Source organism: Periophthalmus magnuspinnatus, chromosome 10, assembly GCF_009829125.3.
Source record: "Periophthalmus magnuspinnatus isolate fPerMag1 chromosome 10, fPerMag1.2.pri, whole genome shotgun sequence".
In the NCBI taxonomy this organism is placed as follows: Eukaryota; Metazoa; Chordata; class Actinopteri; order Gobiiformes; family Gobiidae; genus Periophthalmus; species Periophthalmus magnuspinnatus.
The window spans coordinates 23,263,529-23,284,104 of record NC_047135.1 but is presented as its reverse complement, the minus strand read 5'-3'; the positions used below and the strand labels follow the sequence as shown (position 1 = coordinate 23,284,104).

Here is a 20,576-nt window from a genome sequence, read left to right as displayed (position 1 = left end):
ATAGATGCAAACTAACTATTGAAGTGTTTCATTCAGCTATTTAGTCATCCCAGACATTCAGTTCCACTCCAAAACTCCTCTGATATTGCACAACAAAAAGTTTGTGTGGTTTTAAAAGTTAACTTCAACTTTTGGGTCTGGCCATTGATTTTACCCTGTTACCCCATTTTGTTTTGTTTTTGGTTTTTTTGGGTTTTTTTTTTTTTTGCAATTTTGTACATAAAGATTTTTTATTTATTTATTTTTTAATTGCTTATTGTTTATATTTTCTTCAGCAATATATCTCACTTCAAAATGTGTTATCGTGACAGGCCTAACTCTGTATACAGTCCACTTTTTTCCTTCAGGAACCAGGGGCCTATTTCAGTCTCCCGCAGTCTGCTGTCGGCACAAAGCGGCTCTTAATCACATTACATGGATGCGGAGTGAATGGAGGACTTCTTTGGACATTCTTTTGTGGCACGCACCTAGATCCTGTTTGAAATGCAAGGCTTACACCACTGTCGGGCTTTTCTCAGCTGTGCTACCGCTGTTTGATTTGTACGCCGCTCCAAGATGAGCTAAACAAACGTGCACTGCAAAAAGAGATGTCTAGATGAGGGAAAATGACTTAGTTTGAGTAGTTTTGTTTGAGTTGTTTGATGGACCCAGATTGTTGTAATTGCCTTGTAATTGTCAAACATGTTTTTGACAATACACAGCATCTTTTTCAAGCCAAATGTTAAACTAGATGAATCCTACGTCACTAGATTTGAACTAAATCTAGTCAAAACAACTCAAATTGCTATTTTGAATTGAAGCAATTTTAATTAAGACTAGATATTCATTTTTGCAGTGTACTAGGAGCAAACACACCTAAACTACATATTACTCAATATATTTGTGCAAAACAACACATTTAAATTGGTAAAAAATGATACCAAGTACCAAGATAAGATAACATAGAAGATTATTGTTTTCACAAAGGAGAAATAAATATTATAATACATACTAATAATTTAAATACCTTGACATATTGATTAAAATATATATTTTAAAGGTGCACTTTTAATTTTGTGGATGTTCCATCACCTGCTTATCTCCACTTTATTGCTCTGCCTGAAATAATCCACTGTATGGTATTAAATGTATCTATGCTACACAAATACCTGTCAGCAGGGTGAGTCACCTCTCCACAAATATGACCTTTAACTTGGCCTTGTGGAGTTGCCTGCTTGTCGTAATGTGGAATATTAATTGTATTGTAATATGTATTGATGTTATTGTGCAAAGTAATATCATCTCTATGGAGACAAACAGGTATCAGATTAGGGTAACCACATGTCCTTATTTACCCAGGACAGTCCCAGTTTTGAGCCCTGTGTCCCCTGTCCCAGCAGATTTATCCAAAACCAGTGGTAATGGTCCCAGGTGGCCTTATTTTTGACCAATTTGATACCTACCAAAAGTAAATAGTCATTTGTTTAGCTAAAATACAGAAAACCACAATTTTATTCATACCAGCCTGCCAACCTGGGTGTGTCCCAGTTTTGAACTTTGAAAATCCGGTCACCCAATATCACCCAAGATCCTCTGCTAGAAAAGTTACATGGTGCACCTTTAACTTGATGTGATATGCTAACAGAAAAGTCACAATGTCAAATTAGGACAAGTAATGATGCATTCAGCCAAAGTAATTACATTTCTAAGTGCTTGGATTAGCATTCACATTCTGATGCGCTCCTATTAGATTGAAGGGGGAGTGGACAGTCAGAGACACTACACTTAGCAACGGGCCAACACAAGTGTTATAACGCTGGCATCAAGAGAAACAGTGCTTTTCTCTTAGTGTTAGCCTGTTAGCTTTGTGCTTTTCTAAGTGAAGCAGATGGAGGGTGCTAACCGGGAAGATTCCACTGCACCACTGAGGCAAGCTCATGTTATGTCCCCTGGGTGCCACTAAATCTGACCTCATTGTCTATAAAATGTTTCATTCAATAGGCATTATTATTGGTATTTTTAGTTCATACTTTCTCTTTACTTTATGTGATATAGTTTCCTCCATGTTAATATAACTATATACTCTCAGAAAATACATTTTTATTAGCAAATGGCCAAGCATGTGCGTGATATTTTATAAACTAAAATTTTCAGATTTTAAGCCACAATATGTAACTTTTTTATTGAAAAATAGACTAAAATAAAATCTTTTATTGCCCCAAAAAACACATGAACGGGCTTGCATCTCCACAAACCTGAGTCTTATTTGGCCTGGAGGAGGGCCTCTTCCTGTTTGTTTCCATGGAGATGTTGTTCCTTTGGCTATAATCTTCCACAGTATGAACTTATCTATAAAACGTATCTATCTTCATGGAGAATATTCCGAAGTATGGTGTTAACTTTCTATTTTTGTGGAATCATGCAGGTGATGTGCCACCCCAGAAAGTTACATACTGTAGCTTTAAAATGAGAAACAACATGCACATTACCACCTATTCTTACAATTTAACCAATTTTGCCAGTCCACAAGGGGAATTACATGGACGTAGTACCTAGGCCTGTCACAATAACAATTTTTTAAGTATGATATATTGCTGAAGTAAATTTAGACAACAGCAGAATTATTCCCAAAAAACTATTCTAAATATACAATATAAAAAATAAAAAACTCAAATAACTAAATAGCAGAATGCAACACGAGTAATTAGTTTGTATCTATAATGAGCCGTAGAAGTTATTTATTCAACGTTCTACAGCTCAAATCTTAGCATATTACGAAAAAACAACCAAAAACATCCCACTACTGCAAGTAAAAACTACCCTTGGTAAATATTGACCCCCAAAAATATTCTTCTATCATCATATATTGAATGCTAAGTTGATGTAGTATTTATCGTGACAGGCCTAATAGTACCCTAACACATTACAATATAATAGCAAATACCAAAATATATTTTACCCACTTCCATCAGATATGTTGAGTCTACGCTGGAATATTATTGACACAAAGTTGCCAAATATTAAGAAAAAAATGGGAAAAACGTTCACAAATATCTTGCAATGTGTTACATTTGTGTGAAGCGACAGACAATCACCCACCAACCACACTGAAACATGAAAGCTAACAATTCCTCGGTAGTAACAACACTGCTAACTGTAATATTTCCCCCAATTGCTAAAAAATGAATTCGTCACATCTTCTGAATTGCTTCCCACTGTACCCTTAATTAGCCTCTCTTATTTCCAGCGCATGAATCCTCGTTCAGTCTATCTCTCTTGTCTTCCTTCACAAACAGATTCTCTCCTTGTTGTTTCCATTTGCCTAACACCTCCTTGTATCTCCCATGTCTTATGCCTGTCTGCCTCCCATCTCTCTCTCTCCCCTCTCCCTGGCTCCCTCTCGGCTTACATGTATAGCCCTGGATTCCCGAGTATCAGGTAAAAAACACTATTCGTTTTGCTTGAGAATGTTTTGTCTTGATCCGACATTTATTACGGGGATGCACTGATCCATGTTCGCTCTCCCGTGCTTTTACGCCGGTATCGCAGCAGAGATTAAATGCAGTCCATGTTTATTAAAATCAAACCATCTCGCAAGTCCCAGTATGTGCCGGTGTGCGCAGACGTCGTGAGTCCAAGTAAATAGTGTATTCTGTTTCTTCTTGGTGCAGACGTGTGGGCTGCGGTGGATTCAGGAGTTGGTGAATACAGAAGTGTTCATCAAATTTTTAGGCTCTTAGATATATTTGTGGAGAAATGCTGTTTCATTAAATTGCTATCTGATCAGTCAAGCTGGAGTTAGACCTGGAGTTTCAGACTGGTGGTCAATAATACAGTATAGAGTGAGTTGAAAAATACATTTTAGGCCTGTATCCCAATACAGTGTTTGTTAGTGAGGTTTTGAAAGTACTACTAAAAAGTACTGCCTATGATAATTTGGGTCCATTCAGCAGGAGGTCTGTGGGCTTCCATTGCCCCCTGTGTTAATACTCAAGGGGTTGTGGGATCCAAAATATGTCATCTGAATGAAAAACAAAACAAATAAAACATTATCTGTCGCTGGCAGTTCCTCAGACAATTTATCTTAAAAGATTGAAACCTAGGGATAATGGCTCCCAGTTTTGCACACCAATTCTAAGGTTAGCTCTTTCAGTGTGTCCATGGGCAGTGGTGGATGAAGTACTCAATTTTGTTACTTAAGTAAAAGTATCACATGAAAAAATTGACCTATGTACAAGTATTTAAGTACCCATTTAAAAAGGTACTTTAAGAGTATTTCACACAAGTGTTGTTAATTTGTTACAAGTGTTAAATGTAGTGAAATTTATTTTAAAAAATACACATTTTGGTTAACAGCAATACAAATCACTGTCTTTATTTTTCATATGAATTTTGTGTATTTATTTTTGTTTGCTCAAAGCCAAAGCTTGAACTGGAAAACTTAAGTCAGAATGTTACCACAAACATGGACCTCTCAAATCATCCCAAGCCCAAAAAAGCAGTGGAGTAGAAAGTACCTCCTCTGAAATGTGAAATAAAAGGTTTTTTTTAAAAGTACTTAAGTAAAGTAAAGATATCTAAAAATTCTACTTAAGTACAGTACTTTACTACTTTTACTTTGTTACCTTCCACCATTGTCCATGAGCAAGACACTTCACTTGCTTTGCCTCCAGTGTGTAAGAAAAATCTACTTTTGTGAGCGCCAAAGTGGAGCTCAATAACTCCTAGCAAACTAGAATGGCTCTCTAGTGCGAAATCAAACTGCACAATGTGACAGAAACTTTAGACATCCACTTTGAGAAGATGAGAAGTCATCAGAAACTAAAGACAAGACCATATTGCACAGTGCATCCGTGCCACTCTGTGAAGGCTCAGCATGGGCTCTACTGGATCAGTGCATTCCCTCTTTATTCTGAAGGTACCACAAACTGCAAGTAGTCAGACGAAAGCGGGTGAGCTCTGAACGCCTCTGTCTAATCTCAGCCACATCCTGTCACTCACGCTTAGCAGTAGGACCTGTCGTACACACGCACAGACCTACAGCGTCTCCGGAGCTTTAACTGTCTTCTACCTCCACCTCAGGACAAGTAATACTCTTTTAAACCATGTCGGCAGGTGCATTAGCTTTGACGGCAGCAGACCTCTCTTCCACTTATTTTTTGTTCTCCCTGTAAGTCAATGTGTTTGTCAGTCTTAGCACCGCAAGAGATAAGTAATTTTCTTTTCCAAATGTTTCCCTTCCCGCGGTTGTGTAAAAGGAGCAGTCAAGATAGGATATAAAGGTAAATCGAACCACTGTACTATATACACACCCAAGGGAGATTGTCACCAACAATCCCCCCCTGCTCTCTGTCTCCCTAGCACGGCGTTTATACACTTGTTCGTCCCAGTCGCCCATGATGTTGTTCCCCTGTCTGAATCCTCTGTGTCTGCCAGATTAAACGCCCCCTACTGGTGTGGTTTAGTCGTTGTTTTTGCGGCTCCCTGTCTTCACCCTCCACTATACAAGGAATGCCAACCCAGCAGCGATTGCTCTGTTCTTTGTAAATGTATAAACTCGAGAACCCCCTTTTCCTTATTTACATACAGACTTCCCTGGTCCTTTGATGTTACTTCACATGAGTGCTTCCTATATATGTGCGCTACCCAGGCTATGTATAGAACTAAACGTGTTCTCTGGTGAAAAGGCTATGTGTCCTTGAAGGCACACTGTGGGAGAATTGCATTAACACTAGAAAGGGCTCGCCATGATCAGAGGCGCGGTTTATTTTAGTGGATGTTACTGCAATACGTACAAATAGAGACAAAGAGAAACAGATCAGCCCTGTGTTGGTGTATGTAGGCATGTGCTGAATGTAAATTGCGTTCATATATGACCGATTCTACAGTTTGTGTGTTGTTTATTTAAAATAGTTTAAGTTTTAAGGTGCTATATTTACTCTTGCAAAATGTACTCTTGTGAGCTTTAAGTCATGTTACCCCATGTTACATGATACCTGGAGTTGTGTTTTGGTTCATTCACACGTTTGACTAGCCCCGCATTATTAGTCTATCGATATCTCCAAAGCTCAAAATGCTCTGCTCCACTTGGTGTGGTAGTTTTCAAGTTAACAACTACCTTTTACTGTTCAGTAGAGATTGGCAATTCCATGACTGAAATTGTCCAAATGATTCTACTGAAGGTGTGTGGAGTTTAAAAACACATAGAGCACTTCCTGTATTACCACATGACATCACAAGGTGGAACAGAGTGTTTTCTGGCTGAGAGAGGAACTCAGGTTAAATATGCGGGGTTTATGTGTGAAACATGTTTGAAAACAACACACAACTCCAGGTATGTTTGTGATGTGGAAATATAACATAGATCAGAAAACATCGTAATATAGGCCCTTTAGAGCGCGGTTGCGGACTTTCCATTACCGCAACTCTGCAACCAATTGTGCTCTCATGTAAATTGAAACGGCATCTCAAAGCAAAGGCATGGGGCTCTTTAAATATTTTACTGTCATTACAGTAATCTGCGGGTAAAATTGTTCAAATGTAGCTTTTGATATTCTAATGTAAATTTGTGGATTTTTCCTTTTTGATATTATATATATTTTTATTTATAATGACTAGTGTTTCATCTGGGCCTAGAGGCTTTGCGTGGCGGAGAGCTGATATTTGAATGACTGGGGGACTGCAGTGATATGTACTGCGCAAGATATGTAAGTGGGTCCTCTCCCCCACCACAGTGGTCATGAGGATTTCAAACAGAATCCAATTACTTCCCAATTACTCTTTGAGCTGATAATTCAGAAATCAACAAATAGGCATGCAACAACAACATAAACAATAAAATGCTTTTAAGATTAGATAAAAACTTCAGACCAGCTTCAATTTCTTCATAGTGTGCCTTTAGGACTTTATTCAGATATGGCAGCATTTGTAATGCATAAAACTGATTGCATTACTATCAGTGTGTACCTTTCTCCTTGTGCACTTGAAACTCATGTGAAACAACAACACACCCCTCCCTCACCCCTCACTCCCTGTCAGAGCTGTACTGTATGTCCTCCTATCATCTCTGATTGTCCTCTGAAAGCCCCTCCACTTATGTCTTCCCTCCTTCCCTCCCCTCCTCCCCTTTATCTTCTCATGTTGATTCCTTCCATTTCCACGTTCTCCCGTTTGACACGTACATGATGTGTTGACAGACGGCTGCCCGGGGCTGTGCAACAACAACGGGAGGTGCGTCCTGGATCAGAATGTGTGGCACTGCATCTGTCAGTCCGGGTGGAGAGGCCTGGGCTGCGACGTGGCTACTGAGACACTCTGCTCTGACGGCAAGGATAACGAGGGAGGTGAGAGAGAGAGACAGTACTTTTACATGCACGCCAGGAAAAACAGATAACTGGACAAGACCACTCTTGTCCCAGTCTACATGTAGGTTACAGTGCTAAATAGGTGCGAACAGGAGGCTATGAGACGTTCAGGGATGTTTAGTAATTTAACATTAATGCTAAAACATTGCAGCTACAATTAATACTAAAAAGGCTATCATACATACAGAATAAACAAGCAATATCTAATTTACGCTGAGCGTTTGATTTTCAGGCATGATAGGAAGTGTGTTACTTAACAGCCGTAGTGGAGGAAATACTAAGTAAAAATAGAGATACCAGATCAAAAAATCCTCAAAAAAAAGTAAAAGTATCACAGAAAAAAATCTACTTAAGTAAAAGCATTAAAGTATCTTATAGAAAATCTACTTAAAGAGTAAAAAGTAAAAGTATTTCACACAGATTTGGAGATCTAATAAAGTTTCAAATGGATTGATTTTGATAAAGATTTGTACTGAACAAAAACAAACAAATCAGTTTTAGTTTGTTCAATCTATGAATGTGTTAAAAACAAACCCTCAAACTATAAAAATACTCATGGTGGAGGGACCGTAGTTTGTTATGACTGCTGATCTAAACGCATATATGTCCAAATATGACTTATATTTTCCTAGCTGTTTCTTACCTCGTGCAGTTGAATGCCTCTTGTCCCTCTTCGTCTTGCTCTTGGTGTGCATGTAAATGTGGAGTCGATCACTAGTATATTTACATGCATGCCAGTAACACCGGATAACTAGCCTAGTGCCATTTAAACTGAATTTTCAAAAAGCATATAAACCCAGTAACTACGAACGTGTCGTGGTTCGAATCTCACATATCCCAACACATCTGGAGAAGCTGATATGTACTCGGATACCCGCTGCATGCAACAATGCAATCTGATTTACATTAGGCGCAGGCTAGGGAAAGCATTCAATTGCATGAGGTAAGGAACAGCCACTCAAGTATTAGACATGTGTTTCGATGTTTACTCATTTTAGATCGTCAGTGATGACGACGACAGCCCCTAGTATAAGTTGTTTCATTGTTTTGGTTCACTCTGTTTATTTCTATCACAGAGAGAAAATGACTCATGATCAGTTTCTATCATGTCTAAAAATCAAATGCTCAGTGCAAATTAAATATAGCTTATTTACTTTTGATTCTTTGACCCGTATGTAGCCTGGGACAAAGGCTTGCTCAAATTTCTTTGTGCACGTAAATGTATTGAGATAGAGAGTGCAGCGGCTACAAATAGGTCCTCTTAGCCTTTTTCCACCGCACAATGCTTAGCTCGGGGAAAAAAAGTGGGGAAATGGGCTTTGATGTGGCTCCTCCGTGACAGCGCAAACAAACAAAACAAATCAATCATACATAATACATCAGTAGGAAGGATATGCAAATGTGGCCGCAGCAGATTGTTAAACAGCATGCACCGGAATGTACTGCAGATCAATTATAAAGCACTTAAAGCTGTACGGGATGTGAGCTTTTTGTTCAAGTGCTGCAAGTGCGATTTCAGAGTTCAATCGAGGTCAAACAGTTCAAAGAAATAGGTATTATAATTAAGGATGCCAATATTACATGATTAATTGATAATTAATAATGTGACTGTTCAGTTTACAATATAATAATGACACAGAAAGTGATAATCTTGACAGTTTTAGAGGCATAAATAAGTCATTTTGATTCAATATATTCTCCAAAAATGTTACAGGTACACAATGTAACTTTTTTGATACACCACAGAGATGATTTATTTTAGTATAGAACATGCCACAGCATAGTATTGATCTATCAAGTGTTTATTTCCTAATCAGTGTTTTTATGGCTTTAAAAAAACATGCATTGTTCTATACAGGAAAACAGGATTTTGTTCATTCCTGGTGTAATTATTAACAATCACAATGTTTCTTCTCACAATAACACTGACATCTGATCTTTCGACATTCCTAATTATAATGTTTAGTTGTATGTTTGTGCCTAAACATTCAGCTGTGTTTAAAATGTCAGCAATGTGTGTCTCTTGATTGTGGTAGTTTTAAATGGAAGCACAATAGAAAGCAATGTTTCACTTTTAAAAACAAGCAATGATCCTGTATCTAAAACAGTTGGTTATGTTTTTTTTCATTTTTTTTTTTTTTTTCATTTTTTCTGGACAATGCATATTAATGAACATCTGCAACAGTCGCAGTTGTAAATATGTCAAATTATATCAAACCTGCTAGTATCCATCTGTTGTCCCGAGACATTTAACAAAGAATGACAATAAATAAATCAAATAAAATAAACAACCTGGTACCTCTTAATGCAACCAAAGCAGAAGGAAAAAAGGTCTGTGCTACTTCTCAAGACATCTAGGTAGACCAAACAGCACTCACAAAGTAGTACTAATAGATATTCATATGCAAGGACCATGCTCTGAGAACACAGAGTGAAAAATACATTATATTAATTTTACGGAATATATAGATATACTTTTGTTATTTCCATGATTATTCACATTGTAGATTCTCACTGAAGGCATCAAAACTGTGAATGGACCATATGGAATGTAGTAAACAAACATTAAACTCAAAATAACTCTTCTTAAATTGCTTTGATCACTGCTTTGCACTTTTGGCATTTCTTGACCCTTACAAGGCACACGTTTGAAGTGAAAACCATTTCGGGTGACTTCATCATAATGATCACTGAGAGAAGGGTTTGCAGGGATGTCAACAAAGCAAAAGGGTGGATACTTTGAGGAATAGAATATAATGTATAAAAAATGGGTTAGGATTATTTAACCTTTTTCTTTAATGAATTCCATTGTTCCTTATATTTTGCATCAAATATTTGATGTCCTCTTTAAGTATGTAAAATGTAAAAAGAAGAAGAAGTAGTAGTAGCAGTAGTAGTAGTAGTAGTAGTAGTAGTAGTAGTAGTAAAATCATAAAGAAAAACAGCACTTAATGAAATTAAAATATAAAATATACTTGATCAAGTTGACAAATCATTACCACTCACTAAAAAGCTGTAACTGAATGGGACACATAATTTTCCATTTGTGTGTGAAAGATTCAGGGATATTTTGAACTTGCTGAGAAATTGAAAAAAGGCACTGAAGCCATTTTTTGCTATACATCCAGTACATTATTAAATATTTGACATTATTAGGAGCCAGAAGCCTTGAGCATTATGATAATCTTTGGCCCTTGATACACCATTCATTTAGCGGAGTAGCCCTTGGTCAAATCAGGTCTGACACCTCGAGCTGCAGTCATCTTAAGAGCCGTGGCTTCAGCTCCCATTAGTGTTGGCTTGTACCGTTGGGGACCGCTGGCTCTGGACCTCGGGCTCTCACGCTCAATCAGTGATACAGATACATGATAGACTGTGCCACAGTACGGGCTCACTGCCTCCTGTTGATTTAGTGAAGAAAAATGCCCTTGAAATACCTTAAATATAAGTTCTTTTTAAACATGACTTTACCTGACAAAAGAGAATGACTATTGTGCAGAGGGGTTAAGTGTGGTTAAGCCTTAAACCTAGTGGGGGGACAGCCACCTGCTTCTCTTCAGAGAGACATTATTGCTTTGCCTGGAATGTTTCACAGTAAAATAATCTCCATGAGACGCAGATCAGATCTCTGCAGACGCAAAGGACTACTGTGGAAAGTTCCTAACAAAGCAATCTCCATTGAGATAAGAGAGTGGCAGCCCCCCATTACCAAAGTTACATATTACAACTTTCAATTTTATGCTTTCAATGAACATAAAAAGTTAGCTGAAGAAAATCACAATGTAAAGTACAACTTTTCTGGAGAGGGACTGCCACATACTCTCTCCCACCATCTTGCATTTATTTGATTACAGATGCTTTTATTGTCCAAAAATACTTTGAAAAACAACATGCATTCTTGCTGTGAGTAGAGTTGCTTTCTCATAAGATTTGAGCTGTAACTTAGCCTGGTGGTGTCACTTGCTTGTCTCCATGGAGATAGACAATGCGGTACCGTGGAACATTTCCCTGGAGACAAGCAACTGATGGATCCTGGTGTTTGTCCACTGATCCGAAGGTTGGCGGTTCAAATCCCGCTCTCGACATAAACATCATTGGTTGAGCGGTCAGATCCACTGATCCATAGGTTGGCGGTGCGATTCTAACTCACACAGATGAATGTTGTCGTTGTGTCCTTGGGCAAGACACTTAACCCACCTCGCCCTCAGTGTCTGCGTACACTGGTGTATGAATGTGTGTGTGAATGGGTGAGTGGTTCCTTGTTGTAAAGCGCTTTGAGTGCCTTGAAGGTAGAAAAGCGCTATAGAAAATGTGACCATCCTCACCAAAAAAGGTGTACATAGTGTACCTTTAAAGTCAGCATTTTATTTTTGAGTGTATGTACTACTATGTAACATATACAATTGAATACATCAAATTAGAACTTTTATTGCAATTCTTCCTCTGTAAAAACTGAACAAACTGTGAAACACCAAATTATTATTATATTGAGAGACAGCTGCACTCAGACAGGATTTATAATTGGTTCTTTGTCCTCTGTAGTTACAAGTCAAAGTTTGTACCTCTGTCTGAGCCGTGTTCTGTCCCTTCTCTCCAGATGGACTGGTAGACTGCATGGACCCGGACTGCTGCTCTCAGATGGCCTGTCAGGGTCAGAGCTACTGCCGTGGCTCCCCTGACCCCGCCGTCATGGCCGCCCAGCTCCAGAGCTCCGCCTCCCTGCCCGCCTCCAAGGGCTTCTTCGAGCGCGCCAGCTTCCTGATTGGTCCCGGCGGCAGTCACGTCATCACCTCGGATAACCCCTTCAATAGCAGGTAAGCATGGGAGAAGTGACAGGAGCTTAATTATAGCGGCTGGGCTGGATGTTTGCTGTCTCGTTTCCAGTGGGAAGAGGCACCTGTGTTTGTGCGTCCTCTTCAGAACGTCACAAGAATCACTTTGTCTTTGAGAGAAGAGCAGGCAAGTGTGTGCACAGAGCCCCAGCAGCTAATAAACAGGGGATCAACTGCCTGCCAAATCACTTCAATCTCCAAACATTAAACCAAAGATGTATTTTCACTATATATTGAAACAGATTTTTACATAAGAGGATGATTCGGTGTATTACAGCTTTATCAGAGCAATTTGAAAAGCACAAGAAAATACCATCTTACAGAGATTTGCCTTAGTTACCTGATTTTTTTCCCCTATGTATTTGAGCAAAAAATGTCTTCCCAGTACAAATATATAGGCAGCTCTTGGGGTTAAAATGTCTGCTGTATGCTGCCTGTATCTAGTTAGAAATCATTTTGTTGTCCAGTAATCAGGAAGTATATGTGCTGCTTGTTGTTGTTGGCTTTATCGTCACTGCAAAACTCCGCGCTGGTCTCCAAGCATTGTGAAAAGAGATATATAGGATGTTTGGAATGCATAAGGTAAGCGAGGAATAACTTTGGACCATTTTTTAAGACAGCAGAAATCAAGTGTAGTATTTTAAAATCAAAGTTGCATTTTCATTACATTGAAACAGATTTTACATAAGAGGATTATTTCAATATATTGCAGCTATATCAGAGTGTTTTGATAAGGATGCTTTATTTAAATAGGCCTATATGTAAAGTGGCTCGGTTCAAGGTAAAGCACTTTGATTTGTCAAAAGAGTAAATATGTTCATACAGAGATTTGCTTTAGTTAATAGTAAAATTTTAATATACTTACACTAACATACTTTATAATTCAGAAATGAGTATCCATGAGTTTTGAAGTGATGAAAAAGTGGACCCATTTCCAAAACGATCAAAATGCCACCATTAACCGATCCGTATACGCTCTGTGCACAACAGCATGCTAGCTCACTGTGTCAGACACTTTTATTAAAATCGGGAAACATAACATAAACAACCAATTATTTTTATATGTGGAATACTTAATTTTGTGGTGTTGTTTTAATATATATTAGCATTAGTGTTATTATTGAGACAAACATTTCTCTTTCTAGACACAGAAGTATCCTCCGGTGAAATACTCATTTTATCTGTATAATGTTTAACATGTTGTCAGTACATCCACCTACAGCATCCTGTCCACCACCTTATCTTTAAATATTCATTAATCTTAGCACGACTCAGCTGGACGCTGTTGTGCAGTCTATTGAGTGGACAGTAAATTGTGGTTAATCTGCTCGTCTTTTGCTGACCCATGAATGTTTCATTGTTAGATTTCTTCTTTCTTTCTGTTAGTTAAATCAACAATTTCGTGATTTTAGCCTCTACAAAATTAAACGGAATTGAAATGAACAACGGTATATTTTGTCTTCTGAAAGATTTTTTTTTTTTTAAACTCAAAATGGTGCAGGAAAAAGTCATTTGACAGAAATGAATGAATTCATAAGTACTAAACACTCGCGCCAACAAATTCACTAATCTTGTTGATTGTAAAAATGACATTTGATTTTTGAACTGTGATTGTCGGTCTGTTCTATTGCATTATAACTCCTGCTCTTCACCCAAGCTCTGAATACACAGTATGAATAAATCAATGGTTAGACTCCATCATCACCTCGTGCTCTCCACATCTGCTCAGAGCCATCACAGTGGCGTTTGTTTTGCTGCTGATGGAGAGAGGAGTGATTGCCGGCTGTGTGCACAGGGTTTGGGGAATATTTCCTCCAATAGTTTAAAGTAATCCCTATGTAAATAGCGTGCTTTAGTGAAAATATAGAATGAGGCAGTCCCACCCCAGCCCGCTCCTCAGTAATCCCCTGCTCATTGTCTTCAGCTTACTGTCGATTTCATGTCTGGCTCTGGCATTAGCTCCACGGCTCAGAATAGTCATTTGCCTTTTTATCTTTGTGTAGAAGTTAGTTTTATATTCAGAAACATGTTATAAAGCTCTGCAAATATGTGCAACTGTACTTTGGACTGGATTGATAAAGCCTTTTTGAACCCACTCAGTTTTCTATTTCCTGTATGGACAAGAAATGTTCAGACTACTATTCATTGTTTCTAATTTCACCATAATAGATGTAGACAAAAAATGTCAGAGCACTCAGGCAGCCATTTTGAAATAGTTGTCATAGTAACACAAGTGAAGACTGTGGCTGTATTTACATGCACTGATCAGAGTACATCTTGATAGTGGTGAAATCAAGCTCTCATTGCATCATGAAATGTAGTGCATATTTCATGCATTGTATACAGGCACAGGGATAAATAGTGGATACTCCGGATAATTGTCTTGACAGATAGAGGATGTTGTCTTAATGGTGCACTATGCATTGTTTCTGGGGGAGGGCCCAAAGCCTTCTTGTCTCCGTGCAGATGTTATCGCATCGCCTGGAATGTTTTATAGTATGTCAGTCTTACGGAGACAAGCAAGTGATGCCACAAGGTTGTTTATTTATTTATTTTTATTTTACAACATCCTTTAATTGAATAAATGCAAGATAGATAAGTGTAATGCCATGCGGTAGAACATTCTAGACAAAGCAGAAACATCACTATGAGACATGCAGGTGGCAGAGTGCACCTTTGTAATATATTTAATTAATTTATTTATTTTTCTTATAGCCAACATATATGGATGCATTGATGAATGTTGTCTTCTAACAAATGACATCATTGTAAATAGCTATTACAATATTGATACAGTAGTTAAAAAGACGCAAAAAGCACAAGTATTAGTGGGCTAACTTTGCATTACATAAAAAATATGAATATACTTGTACTTGGGTAACAACAGTAACCAAAGAAGGGTGATACATTTATTTTGTAGACCCAAATCTATCAAATGTTTTATTTCAGGTGTGTAGGCTGGATAATTCATAGACATTCTTTGCTCAGTGTATATAAAATAATAATAATAATAATAATAATAATAATAAAATATGACAAAAGCTTGCAAACCAGAAGCACAATTACTTCCAAACTGCATCCATCTGATATCTGAGATAGGAACTGTTACAGGTCATTCTGCCACTCTTTTTTTCACTCTCCATGAAACCATTGTGTTCACCAAAAGAATAGGCAGCCCATTTCACGGTGCGCTCCCTTATCTGAAGACAACGCTAAACTTGTCCCTTCTGCACCACAGAGAATAAAACACGTGTTGTGGTTATAGTTTGATTTTTCTTTTTCGCTTCCATCCCCCCGTGGCCCGCCAGCCGTATCGCATGTCCGCACACCAGCTCCCCCGTTGGGCTTCCTGATCCCTCCGCAGCCTACGTCGGTGAAAAATGCATATATTTGGTGATTCATTTTTGGCCTTCCAGCAGGTGGTGTGACTCGGACTCGGCTAGCATCCGTCTGCCTCTTCAAAGATGAATAGACAGGCCTGGGTGAGAGGGAGCGAACTGCCAGCGCGCTCTTAAGTGGCCTTGTTTGGCGAGTGGGTAAATAAAGAATCGGAGAGGGCCGTGCCAAGCGTGTAAGAAGCTAAAGTTGTTGATCATTCCTGTCTCATATACGTAATGACCCGGAGATAAAGAGAGGCGAAATAGGACACCCCTGCCGCACCCGCTGACAAATGTGCTGGGGATGCGTTTAAGATTCAAGCCCTGTGCTCCGTAAGCGGCCATGATTAAATGTTGATGGAGAAATATAGCCGTGTCGTCTCCTCTCAAACAAAGACCTCGTTTAACATAAGAGACACTATGGGACATACTTGTACAATAGGGTGCTAGGTACCATGAAGTGTTTTAGAGTTGATTAGAATTCATGGAGGTATTAAGAACAGGATGCTCTCTCAAATAGTGGGCACATCTGGTATTGCTGCAAAACTGAAACAAGTTATAATGTAAATAAAATAGTTTAAAAATTACTATGAACTTTATCTAATTGTCAAGTCAGTAACACGTTTTTTGTCATGACACAAATTTTGCACACTTCCCTAATGTAGTCAATAGAAATTTTCATTTAATATTTAAAATTATACAGTATTTTTTTTTTTTTTTTTTTTAGATACGTCTGTCAGGTCACTCCAAAACCTTGCTCTGTGACTCAAACATTTTGTACAAGTAATAAGTTAATGTAGGCTAATATTCAGAAAGCTGACCATGAATTTCCCATTAAGTGAGCCATTATAACAGTTGGCATAATACTGAAGTTTTATATTTTACAAAGGAAAATGGATTTGAAAATGTGGCTGTGGTGCAAATAAAACGCTTTACCTCCAGGCCCTGTTGCTGTTATAAATAATCATGCTTTTAGGCTATAATGTGACTATGTATGAGGCTTGCATTGGTGTGATTCATAACACCAGGTGCCGACTTGAGAACACTTTTGTGCACAGAAACAGCAAAGCGGCCCTGGAGGTGGACAACCTTTGGACCAGCGGCCAATCCATTAGCCAGCAGGGACATTCTGGTAGAGAGACTGAATGAGTAATGCTCCTCCATGCAGGACTAACTACCACAGAGATGCCCCTAAGAAACCCATTTAACCCAGCCGCTCCACTGCCACTGCTCTTTGCTCGCTAACAGGGGAGCTATATTAGACCGCTGCCAGGTGAGAGAAAGACGTTTTGTTCAACCTTCAATTTCGTCATTCAGACCAAGCAAATCTAGTACATATTTTGGACTTGGATAATTCGAACTTTAAATTCATTTGAACTTCTGACACCTCTCTCCAAAGTACAATTCCGTTTATGTCGAGGCGTGGTAATACTTTCTTTCTGAGGCTTTAAAAATTTGTTTCCCCTTTGAGTCGGGTTGCCTGCGGCGGCGGATTTTGTTGTTGTGAATCCTCGACAAAGTGCGTCTCCTTGACACATCAGCCATTTTGGAGTACTGCAGAGCTTTGCAATGTCTCTCCACAACTGTCAAATGAGTTCTAATGTGATTTCACTTGATGTGCTTTCTTTCTATTATGGCAGACATGTATTATGTTATAGTTGTAGCATTTCTTCAAGTTTTTACGGGGCTGTTTCGCAAAAACTTCCGCTGTCAGAAATAATACAAATAAGTTGAACTGTGAGTAGACCTGTCACGATAACACATTTTGAAGCACGATATATTGCTACAGAAATATCTGACACAAAACAACAAAGCAGGATAATCCAGGTAACCCATTTTAAATAGACATCGACATTCTCATTCAAATGCTTGAGCTGCAACAAGTAAATGAAAATTAACCATTAATTAGTGATTAGAAGTTATTTATTCAACCCTCTGTTGCTCAAATCTGGCCTTATTGCATAAAAATAGCAAAAAACTCCCCACTTTTGCAAAGAAATTGTATACACACTAAAATATATTGTTCCATCTTTCATATATTAAGGCTTTGTTGTAAATGCTAATATTGAATCAAAAAACAATATAACACACGGCACATTAAAGCAAAAGTTAGAACATTCTATATTACCGGTGTATTTTGTATTTAACTTTTTCCCACAAAGCAGCAATTGGTGACAAAATTACACTGCTAACTGAGACTACACAATTAATATAATGTATAAATATAATATCTAAGGACAAGCATTGTGATTCTGATTAGATTTCATTTATAAAGTTCACACTTTAAACACATCTAAGAGAATGATTAAAAAGACTCTAGTATGAAATGACAAATTATTACAAGAATCACAAATTGTTTCACAGATCTAATCTACAGGATTAGCAGCTTTTACACAAAATGAGACAGGATATCTTGGCATTTGTGGAGGAAATTCTGGGACTTCAGAAACTGCAGTCTTTGTAATTTGCGTGTTATGTCCATTCATATTGCGATTTTGATTTGATCAGAATTAATCTTCTAGCACTACCTCTGTCTGCATCTAAATATAAAACATGTTATCTATCTCTAACCTGGAATAAAGAGTCTGAGACCAGCAACCCATCTCTTTCATGCATGTGAATACTAGTGATGTGCCACGGGTTTGGAACGAGCTTGGAAATAGAACAAATTTACATACTTACGTTGCCCTTTCAATGTATGAAAAACTTACCCCAGCTTTGATACTTTACGGAATCCTAAAGGTTGTTGGTGTCACAATTAGTTTAGTGTTAAAGAAAAACAAAAAAGAAAAATGTATGTTTATTTATACAGGTAGATCCCAATGAGAGCACTCAGACTCATGTGTGCCCTGTTCAAATACAGAAAAATACAAACAAAAAAGTACATTGAAAAGTCCATTCAAAACATTAAAAACAGGTGTAAGTGAGAGTATAACTATTTGGTGCCACAAATGCACTTTAATAATCTGGTAACAAAGTATTCAATTTTGCATGTTGGAATATATTTCATTTTTGGGAAGTAAAACAGCCAAAGGCCCTTTTTCCCATCTCAGTTCTGGTTCAGTTCTCAGTCCTTAGACTTATACTATCATGTAATCTTGTATTAAAAGTTCCTGTATCAATGTTCAACAAGCAAGAGAGATAGTAGCCAAGTGAGATAGCAGTCGATCAAATACATTTTATACAGTGTTCTTCTGACAGAAAGCAATGGCCAACCTACTTTTTGTGTGTACAGTGACGGGTTTAAATTCATCACCTGTAATGAAACGAAGGGCTGAGTGAAAGAGTGTATTAAAGGTTTCAGAGTAGAAGCTGAAGTCTGCATATATCTATAGAAATGTTATATATAAAGGTTGCTTGAACAACTTCTTTTCTGTAATTTAATGGGATACAATATTTGTTTGACACGTATCATGATGATTGTGGGTATGTGGGTTTGTGAATCAGTCCTTAGCCTACTGCTACTTGGAAAATGAATCTGAATTATGCATGTCTCCATAGTGAGTGGATGGCAGGGGAGGTACATGATTGTTTGTCATGACCCCTGAAATGAAATGACGAGCTGAAGGGAAAATATGCTAATTTATATGACCTTATTATTTGATAGATAAACTATAGATATAAAGCACTGAATGTTTTACCCAGTCTGATACAAAGCCCTCTATTTTGTGAGTTTTATTCCTCCCGGCATCATAAATTACATTGCCTTAAGAGCTAAACTTGGCTTTGTGCGCCACATCTTGTCTTTGCATAATAGCTTACATAACAGCATTTTTATTAGAAATGGGGCTCAAGACTGAATTCAGCACATCCATTTATATTTCCTGGAGGAATAAAAAAACGCTGCAATAAATGCGCAAGATGGTGCAGAAGATACTGTAGACAGCCCTGTGTTTCCTGTGGCTCATTTGGTTGAATTATGGGCTTTTAAATGGAGTAAATAGAGACAGCGAGGAGCTGTGTAAGGCAGATGTTTTCATGACTAACTGCTACTGACATGAGCGCTTTTATACATGGGTAAATTACAAGTCCGTGCTAACTCTGCGGGCGAAGGGACGATGGTAATACGTGGCGCTACCTAGCTTGCCAGCAGCTGGCATTGTTTTGTTTGAATGTTGAGTTAACATAACATTTTAAATTGTTTAAATTCTGTTGGGGGAAAGTCAGAATTCAGTGGTAGAATTTTCTTTTTAATGTGCAGTTTGCAACTTTTCTGGTTTGGTCTAGTTATTGCGTTACTTGGAATGTTCCATTGTGTGCCATTAAACTTAACTATCCTGTGTTTATTCAATCTCAGGTGTGTCTATATTCCATTCATACCACACTGAGAATGCCCAAATTGGTTGGTACTTGGATGGGAGACCCATTGGGAATACCTAGGGCTACAGTGAGCCAGCATAGTGGCTCTAGAGGAAACTGTTGTTGTGTCCATAGGGAAGATACTTCACTTTCCAATGAAAGAGTGATGGGTGGTCAGACGTCTGTCCACCCCAGGGCAGTTGTGGCTGGACTAGAAGCTTACCATCATATGGAGTAAAGTAATAATCCATCGGAAAGCTCTTGGGGAGTTAATTCTATACTGTGGAACATTCTACAACAAGCAGGCGACAAAACAAAAAAACAAGTTCAACAAGTGAACAGCTTTTTCTGCTTTTATTTCTTTCAAAAGCTAATTCCCCATGGAGTTGTATAGACCTTCCACCTGAAATTATGACATCAAACTTGTCAACACCTTGATCACAGTCTCTTGTTTGTTTACCCGGTGTGTCTGTGTTTGCATGTTCGTGCAGCTTGGCGTCCGTCATCAGGGGTCAAGTGCTCACAGGAGATGGGACGCCGCTGATCGGAGTCAACGTGTCCTTCCCACACTACCCCGAGTACGGCTACACCATCACCCGGCAGGACGGCATGTAAGGACCACACTGCAGCCATTACACCTGTCAACAGGCATTAGCATGTCCAAACAAACAGGAGCCTTATGTACACTGGAGCTAGCCCCTGGGTTAATCCATGCACTTTATATT

At 38.3% G+C, this 20,576-nt stretch overlaps 1 protein-coding gene across 1 annotated transcript in view; it reads left to right on the top strand.

Moving 5' to 3' along the window:
• si:dkey-237h12.3 (teneurin-3) overlaps positions 1 to 20,576 on the top strand; it is a 191,043-nt gene that overhangs the window by 87,607 nt on the left and 82,860 nt on the right. The window contains exons 9-11 of the mRNA XM_055224598.1: positions 7,176 to 7,322; positions 11,941 to 12,157; positions 20,343 to 20,462. Coding sequence (XP_055080573.1) covers positions 7,176 to 7,322; positions 11,941 to 12,157; positions 20,343 to 20,462 — 484 coding nt within the window. The remainder of the gene's footprint in view (positions 1 to 7,175; positions 7,323 to 11,940; positions 12,158 to 20,342; positions 20,463 to 20,576) is intronic.